Below are 18,739 nucleotides of genomic sequence, written 5' to 3'. Positions count from 1 at the left end.
AGTGCGCGGGATTGCTGCGCGCCAACACACGAATTCGGGAGGGCGGCGTCACTTTCTGTGTAGCGCTCGCTCGTTCAGCAGAGCGCGCGGGACAGTGATTATTCAGGATTTCTCCATTGGACAGGGTAAAAAAAAACCGTCTTGATTTTTGACCAGTGGAGGGCTTTGTTTATTTATTAATATTATGTCTACACTTCTCTACCAGATTTCTAGTCATCTCCCCTAGGAGAGGAGAGGAGAGGTGTTCCTTGGCGCCACGTCTCTTTCTGCTAAAAGGACGCCGTGCCGTTCCAGTATTTAAACCGGGAACCTCCACCCTCGCATTGGTTTCTCTTGATCGCTTCGTCACTTGAATCCGTGCCTGCTCTAATAGGTATTAGGTACTACTAGGCAATTGGCAGGACTAATTTTCCCTCTCTGTTATAACAACGACTTCTTCAGTGCTAGCTCTATCTATCTATCTATCTATTGGTCTCGTGTATTGATTACTCTACTTGTCGGCTGTGGCGCACAGAGGCTCTGCAATGGAGCAGGAGCCGCACCGGCCCATGGAGCTGCCCCCGGGCTTCCGCTTCCACCCGACCGACGAGGAGCTCATCACGCACTACCTGGCCCGCAAGGCCGCCGACGCCCGCTTCGCCGCGCTCGCCGTCGCCGAGGCCGACCTCAACAAGTGCGAGCCCTGGGACCTGCCATGTAAGCACGCACGCGCCGGCATAGCTACTAGATCATGTTCTAAAAGGAAGGGAGTATGATATGTGATTTGGTTGCGCCAGCGCTGGCGAGGATGGGGGAGAAGGAGTGGTACTTCTTCTGCCTCAAGGACCGCAAGTACCCGACGGGGCTGAGGACCAACCGGGCCACGGAGGCCGGGTACTGGAAGGCCACGGGCAAGGACAGGGACGTCTTCAGGGGCAAGGCGCTCGTCGGCTCCAAGAAGACGCTCGTCTTCTACACGGGGAGGGCGCCCAGGGGAGAGAAGTCCGGATGGGTCATGCACGAGTACCGCCTCCACGCCAAGCTCCACGGCCACGGCCACGGCCACGGCCAAGGCGCAGCCGTCGTCGTCGTCCCCAAGGCCGCCGGGACCAAGGTTGGTTGAATTGCACGGGCATGCGCATGTGCATAGTACACGATTCTCTCGCAGATACATAGATCACGCGGCGCCTCCTGATTTGGATTCTTTCTGCGGGGGTGCTGTGCAGAACGAGTGGGTGCTGTGCAGGGTGTTCAAGAAGAGCCTCGTCGTAGGTGGTGCAGCTGCAGCAGCAGCACCAACCGCAGGCAAGAGGGGCGGCACGGAGACGTCGTCCAACTCCAAGACGGGCGACGTAGCGGCCATCTCCCACCTCCCTCCGCTGATGGACGTGTCCGGCTCCGGCTCCGGCGCCGCCGCCGCGGCGGCGGCACACGTGACCTGCTTCTCCGACGCGCTGGAGGGCCAGTTCTTGGACCAGACGACGACCACGCCGCCGCCAGAAGCCGCCGCCGCCGCCACGGACGACGACGGCCACCTCGGCGCCCTCGCCGCCGCCTCCTCCTCGGCCTTCCAGCTGCCCGGCTTCGCGCACTACTACTACGGCGGGGGGGCGCCGCACCTGCACCAGCACCACGGCGCCGCCAGCCTGGTGCAGCTCCTGGAGGGCAGCGTTCCGCCGTGCAATAAGGGCGGCGAGCGGGAGCGGGAGCGGGAGCGGCTGAGCGCGTCGCAGGACACGGGGCTCACCTCCGACGTCAACCCCGAGATCTCCTCCTCCTCCGGCCAACGCTTCGACCACGACCACGACCACCACCTCTGCTGCTGGGGCTACTGATCGATTCGATGAGCCTACGACTACCGATCCAGCGCGCATCATGCATGCGGTCGCGTTATTACTAGCGATTAGTGTATAGCACTGCTGTAAATAAAACACCTACTAGTACTACATCTGCGTGAGGTCGACGATCGGCCGTGTGGTGCGTGGCAATTGGCATGCATGCGTCGAGCTGCCTACGTTCCATTATTTGCTCGTGTGATTTGTTACTGTAGACGAGTGTGGGGGTGTGTAATTAGCATTGTTGATGTATTATTATTCACGATTTGGTGGAATATCTCCATGGTTAAATGACGCCGCCAAAGCATGCATGATATCATTACCTAAAAGTTTGACCTGTAATGATATGATACTCCTACTAGTATAGTCGTAGGAGCTACGACCTAGCTAATCTCGCATTAAAAGCTAGATTTTGGTTGCTTGATTGCTCCAAACAGAGGCTGCTGCCACTGCCATTGGGCCATGACCAGCACGTCTCAACCGCCGCCCGCCGTACACGCACGAATCTAAATAAAAACGCTGCCCAAATTAAACGATGGTGGATGTGGCCACCTCCTCCTTCCGATCCTTGTCACACGTCGCGCGAGGTGAGCCCCCCACGCCTCCTTGATTGATGGCGGCTGGGCTCGGGCTGGCGTTGCTGTCCATCGGAGCCCTGCTGATGGCGTGATAAAATACTAGCGTTTTCGCTCGGCGGCAGCGTGTGGGCCTGTGGGGCGGTTAGGTCAACTAACCGGCCGATCGAGCGCGCTCGTCTTGGTCTCGTCGCGCGCGCTTCACAGCAGAGGCATCCACAGCTGGTTTTTTAATAAATACATAAATAAAATCTCTCTCTCTATATATATATATAATTATATGCCTTTTGTTTAGTGTATTACGTATCTCATGGACAGCATCCCCGCTGGCCGGCTAGAGAGACTCCTGAATCCTGATGCCATACGTACATATCCATAACCAGATCCAAGCCTGCGGCGGGTGATGAATGGATTGTCAATCAGAGCGCCCCCTCCGGCCAAAGGTCGGAGTAGATTTGGATAATCTGAAGCTTTATTGGACTCCAGTTGCTTTGGACCGACGACGAGATCGATTTGGATTTAGATATCAGCTAATCCCTCCGTCCGTATGAAAGTTGGACGTACTACCAAAAGACCCATGTACCTTTGTTGATTTTGTGTTTATTTTGTTTGATTACAAGGTTGGATTAATTACAATTAAAGTTAATGCCATTCTACATCAGCAGCAGTACACCTCTTTCTTTCGTCACTTTTGCACCCCTGTAGCGTAGCGTCCGACCGATGGGCTCAAGGCCCATATAGCGTCCAACGCTCTTGGACATTTGCACGGGGTTAAAACGTCCAACTTTTTTTTTTGGACGGATGAAGTATTATTTGGTCTAAGAATCCGAAATGTAATAGAAATTAACTAAAAAAAGGTTTGTTGCCCATTATGATTATTTTGTTTAAAGGTAGACTAACTTTAATGTCTAGCTTGGGGTTTATGTAAGGATGAAAACGGGACGGATATAGGGTCATCCTGTATCCTACCCTATTGTATTTCTCTCGGAGACGGGTAGTTAAGATTTAGGACGAATACAGAACGAGGCCGGGTAATAATCTGGGCGGGTAAAAAAACAAAACAGATACTACTCGGGTAGGTATCAGATAGATGTCAGGTAGTTTGTTCCGATGATATTAATTGTTGAACCATCCAACAAACACATAAATCAAGCAAGACATAATCATGTATATGATAGATCAAATGTAAAAAATGAAACCGATAAAATTGACACAATGCAATTCAAAGTTACTAATCACAAGGACATTGCAGAACCAACACCATAATATTAAAAATTCATAAAATATTCTAGTTTCACTCAAAAATTGCAAATAAGTTACAAAAACTAATAAACATTTTATACAGAGATAACTTAAGTCCTCATATAAAAATGATGAAGTAAAATATTGATTATATTGAAACTTGGATACTTATAGTTATTTTACATGTAACTAATATAAATAAGTGAAAGTGAAAAAAAAGAAACGCGGACATCTTATAGATCTTATGCTACAAACATTTTTATGGACATATGTTGCACCTCTGTAAAATTTCACGATTTTTTGAAGCTATTTATATATTATTAATTTCTTGTAGTAGAAAATCATCAAAATACAATTAAATCTATAAAATATTGTAGCGTCCACCAAAAATTACAAAAAAGTTACCAATACTAATAAATAGTGTATAAAAAATATAACCTTAAGTTCTCACATGGAGATAACCTTAAGCCCCCACATAAAATTGATAAAGTCTATTAATTTGATATAAATTTAGACATTATTTCAATGATTTTGGTCTAACGATGTGTTTAAACAAAAAAATGATGTACTACAAAGTTATAGATCTCTTCGAGCTCTACAATTTTCATATAAACTTTATCTCCATCCGATTTCATATGTAAAAGTTATGATTTTATAACTATATTATATAGAAAATAAAAAACGGGTACCCGAATTCCGGGTACCCGTATCCGACCCGAATATTTGGGTATTTACCGGGTAGTTCTCGCTCCGTATCCGTTCCGAATCCGAAGCTGCAGTATCCGGGTATTACCCGTATCAGTCCCGAATATAAAAATATCTGAATCTGTGTCCGAAAAAATAGCTATTTGCACTATCCGTATCCGGTACCCGATGGGTATACTCGACCCATTTTCATCCCTAAGTTTATGACGTGGGGTCCATGTATATATCCACTCACACTAGTCTATATAAAATAGCGAGCAATTATATTGAATCAAATCTAAAATGTTAACACGAGATTTTAATTCTAGGGTTTGTTCGGTTGCGTTTGGATCGAGGAGGGTTAGAGGGTCGAGGGGATTAAATCTATCCCTAGTTAAAACTTAATAGAAGATGGTTTAGTCCCGCTTAATCCCTTTCAATTCAAACGTAACCGAATAAGGTCTTATAGAGAAAAAAAACTTTGCATGGAAGTAACTAATCTCTCAAAACAATACAAGAGGGGAGCTAAACAGTAGAAGTCTAGAAATCATACAATAAAAATTAGCACCAAATGAGATTAGAGGAAAAACTTTTTGCATGGAAGTGACTGATCACGAAACAATACCAGAGGAAGGGATAAACAGTAGAAGGCTAGAAATCCTATGGTAGATCAGCGTCGAGTGAGACTGCAAACGTTAGACTTCGTACCGTTTTGGGGTGGAGATTGAAGAGGCTTTCTTTTGACTATTTTGGGTCACGCCTCAGCGGGTCAGCCCCACAGACCGAGGTGCAAATCAACATACAACTATCGATGTTAACTTTCAACCAAAACAAAAAAAAAACAATATGAATGTTTTCAACAATTCAGAGCAACATGTGCAAGCAGTGCAACAAATAGTACATGTTATGGTAGTTCAAGTCACGATGAAATAAAAGTACTCCCTCCCTCCACATGATCTAGATATATAGTAAAAAGTACTCCATCCCTCCACATGATTTAGTCGTTTTGGGTTTGCTCTAAGTGAAACTATTTAAACTTTTATCGACACTATATATAAAATTAAATTATTTTAAACTAAAAATATTACATGTTATGGTAGTTCAAGTCATGATGGATATAGTAACTTTATTTTTGTGTTGTAAAATCTTATGAAACATTCGGTATAACCGGTCAAATTGATAGCGATTGACTTATGACAAACCTAAAACGACTAAATCTTGTGGACAAATCGGTGTGAGTATGTACCTATAAGAGATAAAATGATCCGTAGTTAGGGACAAATATGCGACCACCAAATTAAAGAATATGACTACATACACTTTCTAGCAATAAATATGGCTACACAATGCAACAAACTGGTTGGGGACATTAAAATTGCTGGCAAACACAATCCGACTAATTAATTTTTCCAAGGAATGGGTTTTGTAAAAAACTAACTGAAGTGAGTATATATGTGGAAGAAATTGTGAAAGAACTTATTCTAAAAAACATAACTATTGAAAAGAAACTCTAGGTATCCATAGTTGGAGAATGAAAAAATGATGCAGATGGTGTAGCAAGCCTACCCGTTGATCATATAGTTGAAAGTCGCCTAGAGGGAGGGTGAATAGGGCGAATCTGAAATTTATAAACTTAAGCACAACTACAAGCCGGGTTAGCGTTAGAAATATAAACGAGTCCGAGAGAGAGGGTGCAAAACAAATCGTGAGCAGATAAAGATCGAGACACGATGATTTGTTTTACCGAGGTTCGGTTCTTGCAAACTGTCGGGGACCATAATTAGGGGTACCCTCAAGACGCCTAATTCTCAGCTGGTAACCCCCATCAGCATAAAGCTGCAAAGGCCTGATGAGTGCGATTAAGTCAGGGATCAGTCCATACGAGTGACTCGATCACGCTTCTCCCGAGCCTAGCCTCGGACTCGGGCAGCCGACCTCGAGGGACTTCCGTCTCGCCCGAGGCCCCCCTTTTTACGACGGACACATCTCTGGCTCGCCCGAGGCCTTGGCTCCGCTAAGAAGCAACCCTGACTAAATCGCCGCACCGACTGACCGAGTTGCAGGAGCATTTAACGCAAAGGTGGCCTGACACCTCTATCCTGACGCGCGCCCCCCGGCAGAGCCGAAGTGACCGCCGTCACTCCGCTGCTCCACTGACCGATCTGGCAGAAGGACAGCGCCGCCTGCGCCACTCCGACTGCAGTGCCACTCGACAGAGTGAGTCTGACAGGCAGTCAGGCCTCGCCAGAGGCGCCATAGGAAACTCCACTCCGCCCGACCCCAGGGCTCGGACTCGGGCTAAGACCCGGAAGACGGCGAACTTCGCTCCGCCCGACCCCAGGGCTCGGACTCGGGCTCGGCCCCGGAAGACGACGAACTCCGCTCCGCCCGACCCTAGGGCTCGGACTCGGGCTAAGACCCGGAAGACGGCGAACTCCGCTCCGCCCGACCCTAGGGCTCGGACTCGGGCTAGGACCCGGAAGACGGCGAACTCCGCTCCGCCCGACCCCAGGGCTCGGACTCGGGCTCGGCCCCGGAAGACGACGAACTCCGCCTCGCCCGACCCCAGGGCTCGGACTCCGCCCTGGCCTCTGCCGAACGACTTCCGCCTCGCCCGACCCAGGGGCTCGGGCTCGGCCTCGGCAACGGAAGGCAGATTCGACCCCAGCTTCGGAGGAGCCCCCACGTCGCCCAGCCTCGGGCGCGGGCCCGCCACGTCAACAGGGAGCGCCATCATCACTCTACCCCGAGCCGACTCGGGCCGCAGAGAACAAGACCGGTGTCCCATCTAACCAGCTCCGCCAGATAGGCAATGATGGCGCCTCCCAAGCTCTATGACGACGGCGGCTCTCAGCTCTCTTACGGAAGCAAGTGGACGTCAGCAAGGACTCGACCGCTCCGACAGCTGTCCTTCCGCCAAGCTCCGTTGCTCCTCCGACAGCCACGACATCACGCCAGCAGGGTGCCAAAATCTCTCCGGCTGCCACATTGGCATGTACTTAGGGCGCTAGCTCTCCCTCCGCTAGACACGTAGCACTCTGCTACACCCCCATTGTACACCTGGATCCTCTCCTTACGCCTATAAAAGGAAGGACCAGGGACTTCTCAGAGAAGGTTGGCCGCGCGGGACCGAGGACGGGACAGGCGCTCTCTTGGGGCCGCTCGCTTCCCTCACCCGCGTGGACGCTTGTAACCCCCCTACTGCAAGCGCACCCAACCTGGGCGCGGGACGAACACGAAGGCCGCGGGATCTCCACCTCTCTCACGCCCGTCTCCGGCCACCTCGCCTCTCCCCCCTTCACGCTCGCCCACGCGCTCGACCCATCTGGGCTGGGGCACGCAGCACACTCACTCGTCGGCTTAGGGACCCCCCGGTCTCGAAACGCCGACAGTTGGCGCGCCAGGTAGGGGCCTGCTGCGTGCTGACGAACAGCTCCCCGTCAAGCTCCAGATGGGCAGTCTCCAGCAACCTCTCCGGCCCGGGACGGTGCTCCGTTTCGGGAGTCTTGAGTTCATGTCCTTCGACGGCAGCTACGACATGATACTCCTTCCACCGCCGCGCGACAACGACAATGGCGGCCGACAACCCGCCCGCCGGCGGCGGAATCGACGACATCTTCCCCGCGTGGTGGAAGAACAACATTCGGGCTCGCTCCGTCCTCTCCCCCGCCAACGGAGGAGGAGGCGGGGCAACCAAGGCCAAGCGGGAGGCTGCGCTTCGTCGGTCGTCGAGCGAATCGACGCCCCCGACGCCCCGACGGAAGGCACGCCGGGCGTCGACCTCGCGTTCGAGACGAAGGCAAGCGCCGTCCCCCCGCGACACGCTGATCCCGAGCAAGAAGACGACGCCAGCGCGCTCGCGGAAAGCCTGCAGGACGTCGCCCTTGTACCTGAGATGACGGCGCAACCAGTCCCCGATGTGACTACGTCGCTCCGCGTCGACCAAAAGGTACTGACTAATTCCCATCTTACGTCATTTCGACTCGGCCTCAACCCGCCTAGCAACCTTGCTTTGGCGGGCGCTCTCACTGAGGCGAGTGCAACCCCACTGGGGTTTCGTATGCGGTCGCCTTGGGACCGGTTGACGGACGTCTCGACTTACGGGCCCTCTGGGTCCGAGGAAGATGACGATCCCAGCATCTGTTGGGATTTCTCTGGACTTGGCAACCCCAGTGCCATGCGGGACTTCATGACCGCATGTGACTACTGCCTCTCCGACTGTTCCGACGGTAGCCGCAGCCTTGACGACGAGGGCTGCGGCCCAAGCCGCGAATGTTTCCACATCGAGCTAGGGGATCCCTCCGAAGGCAACCATCTCGGCATGCCGGTGGACGGTGATCTTCCTAGGCCGGTGCCTCGCGCCGACATCCCGCGGGAGCTAGCTGTGGTCCCCGTTCCGGCGGGGGGTCACGACCCACAGCTCGAGCAAGTCCGCGGGGCGCAGGCCAGGCTTGACGAGGGAACAGGAGCGCTTGAGCCGATCCGACGGGACGTCAGGCAGGTATGGGCGGGCCAACCCCTGGCCGGAGAAATACGTCACCTGCCCCAAGGTCTCCAGCACCGCGTCGCCAACGATGTCAGGGTCAGGCCGCCGCCCGCATCCAGCGGGGTTGGTCAGAACCTGGCAGCCGCAGCGATGCTCCTCCGCGCGATGCCGGAGCCATCGACTACCGAGGGTCGGCGAATCCAGGGAGAGCTCAAGAATCTCCTGGAAGGCGCTGCGGCCCGACGGGCCGAGAGCACTGCCTCCCGAAGGCAGGGATACCCCTCGGAACCTCATGCCGCGACTTCCCGATTCATGCGGGAAGCCTCGGTCTACACCGGGCGCACGCGCAACACCGCGCCTGCGGCCCCGGGCCACCTCGGCAACGAGCACCACCGACGCGACCGTCGGGCCCACCTCGACGAAAGGGTGCGCCGAGGCTACCACCCCAGGCGTGGGGGGCGCTACGACAGCGGGGAGGATCAGAGTCCCTCGCCCGAACCACCCGGTCCGCAGGCCTTCAGTCGGGCCATCCGACGGGCGCCGTTCCCGACCCGATTCCGACCCCCGACTACTATCACGAAGTACTCGGGGGAAACGAGACCGGAACTGTGGCTCGCGGACTACCGCCTGGCCTGCCAACTGGGTGGAACGGACGACGACAACCTCATCATCCGTAACCTCCCCCTGTTCCTCTCTGACACTGCTCGCGCCTGGTTGGAGCACCTGCCTCCGGGGCAGATCTCCAACTGAGACGACTTGGTCCAAGCCTTCGTCGGCAATTTCCAGGGCACGTACGTGCGCCCCAGGAATTCCTGGGACCTTCGGAGCTGCCGGCAACAGCCGGGAGAGTCGCTCCGGGACTACATCCGGCGATTCTCGAAGCAGCGCACCGAGCTGCCCAACATCACCGACTCGGATGTCATCGGCGCGTTCCTTGCCGGCACCACCTGCCGCGACCTGGTGAGCAAGTTGGGTCGCAAAACCCCCACCAGGGCGAGCGAGCTGATGGACATCGCCACCAAGTTCGCCTCTGGCCAGGAGGCGGTTGAGGCTATCTTCCGAAAGGACAAGCAGCCCCAGGGCCGCCCATCGGAAGAGGCTCCCGAGGCGTCTACTCCGCGCGGCGCCAAGAAGAAGGGCAAGAAGAAGTCGCAATCGAAACGCGACGCCGCTGACGCGGACCTTGTCGCCGCCGCCGAGTACAAGAACCCTCGGAAGCCCCCCGGAGGTGCTAACCTCTTCGATAAGATGCTCAAGGAGCCGTGCCCCTACCATCAGGGGCCCGTCAAGCACACTCTCGAGGAGTGCGTCATGCTTCGGCGCCACTTGCACAGGGCCGGGCCACCCGCGGAGGGTGGCAGGGTGTGACACCCGGTTTTGGAAGGCAAACCGAATGCGAACTATGTACGTGCCAGGATCAGAACTCACGTACACAGCGATTACATAAATGAACATCATCACACAATGCTCGAATAATAACATAAAAGAGTACCTATTACATCATAGAGTCATAGACATCCACATAGTCATTGTCTTAACAGTTAAATCAAAGTGCTAGCGAAACGCAGTAAAGATAAGGCCTTCACAGGCAGCTGACTGGGGGTTGCCGCCAACCCACACCTAGAATTCGTCGTAGTCTTGGAACTCCTGGAAGTCTCCTTCCATGGCTTCGCCTTCTCCTGAGCAGTGGTTACAATGCGGACAACCTGGTGTTTTGTGGTAAAGCAAGGATGAGTACACATCAACGTACTCAGCAAATGTCCTGTTTGGCTGAAGTGGACTAGCTTTATGTGGGGTTAGGCTCAAGCAGTTGCTTTTAGTTGGTCAGGTATTTATCATTAGTAGAAGCCAGATTTTAGCATTGACCAACCCGTAAACCATTTCCTCATCGAGGAAACAACATCATCATAGTCGAACCAAAACCATAACATAATCCTTGTATCTCGAACCATCTGTATCTCTAATCAAAGAGGATCCCAAGGCTGCTCTTAACCGTGAGCACGGCTGATATATCAGTTTCACTACCCTCTGCAGAGGTTGCACACTTTACCCATGAGTCATGATTCCCTTTCTACCCGGGGAGAGCTAATCCCCATTGACCACTACCTAGGTGGTCCGGCAGGGCATCACTACGTAGCTTTTACAAAGATTCCCTAGAGATCATAGCTGCCCGTTAGGTTTCTCCAGTTTGATAAACACAGTACCCCTCCCCGCAGGAGAGTGACTAACAAAGAGCAAAACGAAAGAACCTCGGCACTCAGCCTCGGCAGAGCAAGCACTGTGCCTGGACCCCATTGACGGCACGACGGCTAAGCAACTACACCTCTAGTTCATCTAATTAATCAGCTAAGGGCATCCCATTTCACCCTCATGGTTGCACTGTTATCCCGGGTGGTCTCTCAATGAACCAGTCCTTACGGAGAGGTACTCAGGAAACAGCCTGAGCCCTCTAGAGTATCACAAGATCATCAACATCATCAGGATAACAGTATCATAAATAGTCACATCATGTTCATTGATTAAGTTAAGGCAAAAGCAGAGTGCTAACCATAACAACCCAATAGGTCATCAAGGACAAAGTAAAGTGTAAAGCTAGTCAATCCTTAGGTTTCAAGTAAGTAATGCGGGGTAGTAAGTTATAAATGAATAGGACATAGTGGGACAGAGGACACTTGCCTTCACCAAGCTGCTGATCAGGGATTTCCTCTGCAACCTCCTCGGGAAACACAGACTGCTCGTTGTCTACGTAAAGTAATCATTCACACTATGCACTTGGGAAGATAACAAACAAAAGCAACATACAAACATATGCAGCAAAGAGATCACAAGTTCATAGCAGAAAAGGGATAGGCACTCTGGTGTTCCCTAGGTCTGGGGTAGAGGACTATACAAAGTGATTCACTATCCACTAATCAGGTTTAAGTAAGTGGTGGGATTAAATCATTACATGGTTTTAAGTTCCTAAACTTAGGTGTTTAAGTCCCTAATCTTAAGTACTCCAACTTTTATTAAAGTCTACCAATTTCTAATTATCTCAAATGGGGTTCCAATAACCTTAATCCTATCCTAATGATTAATTATTAATTGGTACATGGAAGCAGCAGGGAAACATTGTTTAAATAGATAGACAAAAACATCATGAGCATTTTGCAATTTGAAGCACTTAATTTGGAGTTCATATGACAAAGTTATGGATTTTACAAGTTTAGGGGTTTAAAAATATACCCTAAATACCTATTTTGAATTAATTAAAAGGTCCAGGGACCTAACTGCGAGAAACCAGGGACGGCGGGTTCAAATTCCAGAAAACCGGGGGTCTCTTTAAGAAAACGCGCGGGCGAAGAGGTATCGGGCTACTACGGCCGTCAGATCTAAGGCGAACGACCAGGATTAGATCCTGCGGGCGGGCGCGCGAGCGCGCGGCGGCCTGGGCGGCTGACAGGCGGGACCGGGCGGGCAGCGCGGGGCGCGGGCAGGCTGACAGGCGGGGCCGGCGGGCAGAGCAAGCGCGCGGGCGGGCTGACAGGCGGGACCGGCGGGCAGCGCGAGCGCGCGGGCGGGCTGACAGGCGGGGCCCAAACGGCAGGGAGACGGGGGGTGGGGGAAGCGGGCCTGGGCCGCTGGATCTCTGGCGGACGGCCAGGATTGGGCTTGGCCTAATTAAAGCGGGGCCGCCCGATCTGGGACGGACGGTGGGGATCGGGTGGCCGGCCTGGGCTTCTCCTACGGCTAGCTGGGGCGGCGGCGCTCGTCCCCGCGGCGGAGGACTCGCCGGAGACGAGGGGCGCGGGCGTTTGGCGGGTCTCTGGGGCGACCTGAGTGGCCGGGAAGGTTGGGGAGGGCACGGGGAATCCTCTGGTGGGGTCTGGGTCGGGGCAGAGGCACCGGAGGGGGGCGGTTCACGGCGGAGCGGCTCAGCGGCGGCATACATCTACTCCGGCGAGGAATTAAACGCGGCAGAGAGCAAAACAAAGGTCGATAGGGGCGGGAGAGGTTCCTTACCTCAAGGTGGGCTCCGGGGACTCCTCGGCGGCGGCAATGGCGCGACGGTGGCCCGGGACGACGGTGGCGGACCTCCGCGGCTGCACGGGGAACGGTGGGTGAGCGCGGGCAGAGAGAAATAGGGCGGGGGAGAGGGAATTGGGGCGCGTCCTGGGTTGCGGACACCGGGGCGAAGCTCACCGTGGCAACGGACACGGCGGAGCTCCAACGGCGGCCGAGAAACGAGCTCGGGACGGTGGGGATTCGTGGCGGCGGCGCTCTGGCGTGCGCGCAGCGAGGGAGAGGTGGAAGAGGGGTCCGCTAGAGCGCAAATGGGGGAGGGGGCGAGGGCGAGTGGGGTTCGGGGCTCAAGTGGCCAGGGGCGGGTCAGTTGCGAGCTCCACGCGCGACGTGGGCGCGGAGAAGGCGGGCGCGCGCAGCTCGGGCGGCGGTTACGCGAGGACGAGGGAGCTGACAAGCCGGGCCCGCGAGCAGAGAGAGAGAGAGAGGAGAGCGGAGGCGGGCGCGCGAGAGGCGGCTGCGCTGACGGGCGGGCCCGCCAGGGCAGAGAGAGCGGGGGGGGGGGGGGGGGGGGGGGGAAGAGGCGCGCGGGGGGGGGGGGGGAGGGCTTAGTGGGCCGAAAGGCCGAGGGGGGCGGTGGAGTGGGCTTCTTTCCCTTTTCTTTTTATTCTGGAATTGTTTTCCCTTTTCTTTTTATTTTCTCCAATTGATTCAAATCCAAATGAGCCACAAATTCAAATTAAACTTTCCAAGCATTATGCACCAAGCAAAAGTGAAATCTAGGGTTCAACATGATGCAACAATTCATACTCCCTTAGGGTTTAACATATTAAACTATAATTACAAATAAAATAAGCACTTTTCTCCTATAGAAATGAGAAAGAAAAGAATGAGGAAGGATGAGAAAAGGGAAGTAACACCTGAATTTGTGAATATGAGCAAAGAAATTTATACCCCCAAATTCAGGGTGTTACAAACCTATCCCCCTTAAAAGAATCTCGCCCCGAGATTCAAGGTTGGTCAACAAAGAGTTCAGGGTATTTGGCCTTCAGATCATCTTCTCGTTCCCAGGTTGCTTCTTCCTCAGAGTGGTGACCCCATCTGACTTTGCACATTCTGATGGTGTTCCTCCGGGTGACTCTGTCTGCAAACTCCAGAATCTGCGTTGGCTTCTCTATGTATGTCAGATCTTCTTGGACTTCCAAACCCTCCACTGGCAACTGTTCTTCTGGTACTCGCAGACACTTCTTCAATTGTGATACGTGGAACACGTTGTGCACTGCTGACAAGCTCTCTGGTAGGTCAAGCTGGTAGGCCACTTCTCCACGCTTTGCTTGAATCTGATATGGTCCGACGTACCGGGGTGCTAACTTGCCTTTAACTCCGAACCTTCTGACTCCCCTGATAGGTGACACCTTCAGATAGACGTAGTCTCCCACTTCAAAACTCAGTTCTCTTCTCCTTCTGTCAGCATAGCTTCGCTGTCTTGACTGAGCTGTCTTCAGGTTCTCCCGAACCATTTTGATATTCTCTTCGGCTTCAAGCAAGATGTCGGGGCCAAACACCTGTCTCTCTCCAGGCTGGTCCCAATGCAGCGGAGTCCTACAACTCCGCCCATAGAGTGCCTGAAACGGTGACATCTTCAAGCTGGCCTGATAACTATTGTTGTAGGAGAATTCTGCATAAGGTAATCTTTTGTCCCATCCTGACTTGTCTTGCAACGCACAGGCTCTCAACATATCTTCTAGGATCTGATTAGTTCTTTCAGTCTGACTGTCTGTCTGCGGGTGATAAGCTGAGCTGAAGTTCAAATGTGTGTCCAAAGCTTCTTGTAGCTGCTGCCAAAAATGAGAGGTGAACTGCGTTCCTCGATCTGACACTATCTTCTTCGGCACACCATGAAGGCAGACTATCCGTGACATGTATAACTCAGCTAGCGTTGCTCCGGTGTACGTTGTCTTCACAGGTATGAAATGGGCCACCTTTGTTAAGCGGTCCACAACCACCCAAATGGAATCATAGCCGGCCCGGGTACGAGGTAGGCCAACTATAAAATCCATCCCGATCTCATCCCACTTCCACTGAGGAATCCGCAATGGCTGCAACAATCCGGCGGGCCTTTGATGCTCTGCTTTGGTTCTCTGACAGCTATCACAGATGGCAACATATTCTGCGATCTCTCTTTTCATGCCATACCACCAAAACCTCCTTTTTAAATCCTGGTACATCTTCTCACTCCCTGGGTGTATGGAGTAGGCTGTCTCATGAGCTTCCTTGAGGATCAGTTCCCGAATAGGTTTGAGGTCGGGAACACACAATCGGTCCTTGAACCATATTACTCCCTCTTCATCCTCTCGAGAGTCTTTGCCTCTTCCTTCTAAGATCAGCTGCCGGATCTTGTTGATGTTTTCATCATCCTTCTGCCCTTCTTTGATCTCCCGCTCTAGGGTGGGCTCTAATTCCACTGTTACTCCTTGCGTACTGTTCAGGAAACCGAGGCTCAGTCTGTCGAACTCTTTGGCTAACTCATACGGCATCGGGTACGAGGCCAACATATTGACTTGACTCTTCCTGCTCAGAGCATCTGCAACCACATTGGCTTTGCCTGGTTGGTAATGTATCTCCAACTCATAGTCTTTGATCAATTCCAACCATCTTCGCTGCCTCATGTTTAACTCTGATTGGGTGAATATGTATTTCAGACTCTTGTGATCTGTGTAGATGTCGCACTTCTGCCCATACAGGTAATGTCTCCAGGTCTTTAAGGCATGAACCACTGCTGCCAACTCCAGGTCATGTGTGGGATAATTTTTCTCATGGATCTTCAGCTGTCGAGACGAGTATGCTACCACTCTTCCTTCTTGCATTAGCACACATCCCAATCCGGTGTACGAAGCGTCGCAATACACTGAGAATGACTTGTGAACATCAGGCAGGACCAACACAGGAGCTGTAGTCAATCTATTCTTCAGTTCTTCAAATGCTTCCTGACACTTTTGAGTCCATTTAAACTCAACCTTCTTTGCTAGTAATGCTGTCATTGGTCTAGCAATCTTTGAGAAGCCTTCAATGAAACACCGATAGTATCCGGCCATTCCAATGAAGCTCTTGATCCCACGAACATCCTTCGGTGCTTTCCAGTTCAGGATATCTGCTACTTTCTTTGGATCCACTGCTAACCCATCTTGATTTATGATGTGACCCAGAAATAAGACTTCATGAATCTAGAACTCGCATTTGCCCAGCTTGGCATACAACTGATGCTCTCGAAGCCTTTGCAATACCATCTTCAAATGCTCTACATGATCTTCCTCACTTTGAGAGTATATGAGAATGTCATCGATGAACACTACCACAAACTTGTCTAGATAGTCCATGAACACACTGTTCATCAGATACATAAAGAAGGCTGGCGCATTTGTCAATCCAAAGGACATAACTGTGAACTCATATAACCCATACTTGGTGATGAATGCCGTCTTCGGTATATCTGAGGGTCGGATTCTGAGTTGATGGTAACCAGATCTCAGATCTATCTTCGAGAATACGCTGGCACCTCTGAGCTGGTCGAACAAATCTTCTATCCTTGGCAGGGGGTACTTGTTCTTGACAGTGACTTCATTCAAGGCTCTGTAGTCTATGCACATCCTTTTGGTACCATCTTTCTTCTCTACAAACAACACTGGGGCGGCCCAAGGCGAGGTACTTGGCCTGATGTAACCCTTCTCTAACATCTCATCTATCTGCTTCTTGAGTTCCACCAATTCTGGTCCAGACACTCGATAGGCTCTTTTGGAAATGGGGGCGGTACCAGGGATAAGCTCTATGGCAAATTCAACCTTTCTCTCGGGTGGCATGCCCGTTAGCTCCTCGGGAAACACATCCGGAAAGTCGGACACAACCTTGATAGCCTCGAGCGGGTTGGGCTCCTTACTATCAATTGAAATCTGATGACAGACTCCCTCTGCTGATTTAGGCATCCTTAGCTCGGCCACTACCTCTTCTCCTGACGGGGACTTCAATGTTACGGTCCTCTTGTCACAGCTAACATTTGCTTCATACTTCATTAACCAGTTCATCCCTAGAATAACATCTATCCCGGGGGTGTCTATTACTATTAAGTCGCTGGGGAATCCTATCCCCCTTATTTCCACCATTATATTTGAGCATATTTTATCTGTTTGCACCTTGCCACCAACCGAATTAATCCTCATGGGCGGCATCATTGCCTCTACTGAGATGTTATGCAATTCTACCCATGTTGCAGTGACAAATGAATGAGTTGCACCCGTATCAAATAGCACTTTTGCGGGATGAGATTCGACTGAGAACATACCTACTGCCACATCTGGTGCATCCTGGATTGCTTCGGCCTCCAAGTGGTTCACCTTTCCACGGTTGTACGCTTGGTTACGATTGCCTGCTGTCGGCTGCAGTACACCTTGCCTTGTTGGAGCATTGGGGTTGGTCTATTGCTGCGCCAATTTCTTTGGGCATTGCATCGCCCAGTGGCCTTGATCTCCACAGTGGAAACATCCTCTGCCTCCTCCTTGCGCTGGGGCTGCTTGGTTGCTCTGATTTGCTGCTGGGGCAGGAAGGCGAGGTGCCTGGTTGTTCTGCTTCTGATACTGATTACCTCCCTGCTGGCTGTTCTGACGATACTGCTGCTGCTGCGGATACTGCCTCTGAAACTGCTGCTGATGCGGACGCTGATTCTGATTCTGGTATCCCTGTGGGTGACCAGGTCTGCCTTGCTGAGATGAACTGCCTGAGAAACATGGACGGCTGATGCTTCCGGACTGGGGTCCACTCATCTTGCGCTTCCGATCTTCCATATCCTTACGCTTCTTCTCAGTCATAACTGCCCTATCGATCAGGTGCTGGAAGGTTGGGAAGGTATGATTCATCAGCTGGTAATGCAGGGGATCCACCAAACCTCTCATGAACCTGTACTGCCTCTTAGCATCAGTGTTGACGTCTTCAGGTGCATAACGAGACAGCTGCAGAAACTTGTCCCTGTATTCACTAACGGACAGGGGTCCCTACTTCAGAGCCAGAAACTCCTCCTTCTTCACGATCATCAGTCTCTCTGGCACATGGTACCTGCGGAAACTCTCGTTGAATTCTTCCCAGGTGATGGCTTCGGGGTCAGCATGTGTGGCGAGGTAGGACTCCCACCAGGACTGGGCTGCTCCCCTCAACTGACGGGGGCCATACAGAACCTTCTCCCTGTCGTCACATTGGGCGGTGCGCAGCTCCCTTTCCACTGCGCGCAGCCAGTCTTCTGCATCCATGGGGTCAGCAGAATGGGCGAAGGTAGGAGGGTGCCCTCTCATGAACTCACCACGCTTATCTCGTGGCATCTGGGGCATCTGCACTTGCAATTGGGGTTGGGGTTGCTGTTGAGCCTGTTGCATGGCTGCCAGAGTCTGCCCAATGGCCTGCACTGCCTAGGTCTGCATCAAGAACATATACTCCACTGACATCGGGGGTGGTGGGGGAGGCTGCCTCTGTTGTTCCTCCTGCTGGTCATGCTGCTCTTGCTGAGCACGCCTGTTGCATCGGCGCCTGTTGTCAGACATCTGTGGAAGACATTCACACATCAGCATTGATCTTACAATCCTTCAGCATAAGAAAAGAGAATACAGAATTCTTCATGACACTGAGTGAACAAAGAGCTTCACTGATCCTCATTTATGATTCAACACAGCTCCTCAGATAAGAAAGGAAAGTAGAAGTAAAGGGTTTCCCAACTAAACAACTGACTTTATTAACATTACTAGCTAAGCCAAACTGCAGGGGAAACCCACATGTTGACTACAGTCATTACAAAGATTCAAATCCAGCACAAGTTCATCATAACAAGCATGCAAGCAACCGATAAGCAAACTAAACTAAATGGAAGCAACTGATAAGCATACTAAACTGACTACCTA

The 18,739-nt window shown here is 52.1% G+C and overlaps 1 protein-coding gene across 2 annotated transcripts; it reads left to right on the top strand.

Moving 5' to 3' along the window:
* The first annotated feature begins 259 nt into the window (after positions 1 to 259).
* On the top strand, positions 260 to 2,108 carry LOC100284412 (NAC domain protein NAC5). Of its 2 annotated transcripts, none has more exons than XM_020547785.3 (4): positions 260 to 380; positions 515 to 696; positions 777 to 1,093; positions 1,206 to 2,108. In XM_020547785.3, exons 2-4 carry the CDS (start codon positions 525 to 527, stop codon positions 1,812 to 1,814), a joined length of 1,098 nt encoding a protein of 365 aa, XP_020403374.1. In that variant the 5' UTR covers positions 260 to 380; positions 515 to 524; the 3' UTR covers positions 1,815 to 2,108. The 2 variants fall into 2 exon arrangements, with proteins under 2 accessions (XP_020403374.1, NP_001150779.2); NM_001157307.2 differs by having other exon boundaries at positions 349 to 373; positions 1,206 to 2,075.
* The last annotated feature ends 16,631 nt before the right edge of the window (positions 2,109 to 18,739 follow it).

Source organism: Zea mays, chromosome 2, assembly GCF_902167145.1.
Source record: "Zea mays cultivar B73 chromosome 2, Zm-B73-REFERENCE-NAM-5.0, whole genome shotgun sequence".
Classification (NCBI taxonomy): Eukaryota; Viridiplantae; Streptophyta; class Magnoliopsida; order Poales; family Poaceae; genus Zea; species Zea mays.
The sequence above is the reverse complement of the archived record's forward strand: the minus strand, read 5'-3'. Positions and strand labels throughout refer to the sequence as shown.

Coding starts and splice junctions, on each gene's coding strand:
- LOC100284412 (XM_020547785.3), top strand. CDS start 525: ATGGAGCAGGAGCCGCACCGGCCCATGGAGCTGCCCCCGGGCTTCCGC. Junction 697..776: donor CGAGCCCTGGGACCTGCCAT/GTAAGCACGCAC, acceptor TGGTTGCGCCAG/CGCTGGCGAGGATGGGGGAG. Junction 1,094..1,205: donor CCAAGGCCGCCGGGACCAAG/GTTGGTTGAATT, acceptor GGTGCTGTGCAG/AACGAGTGGGTGCTGTGCAG.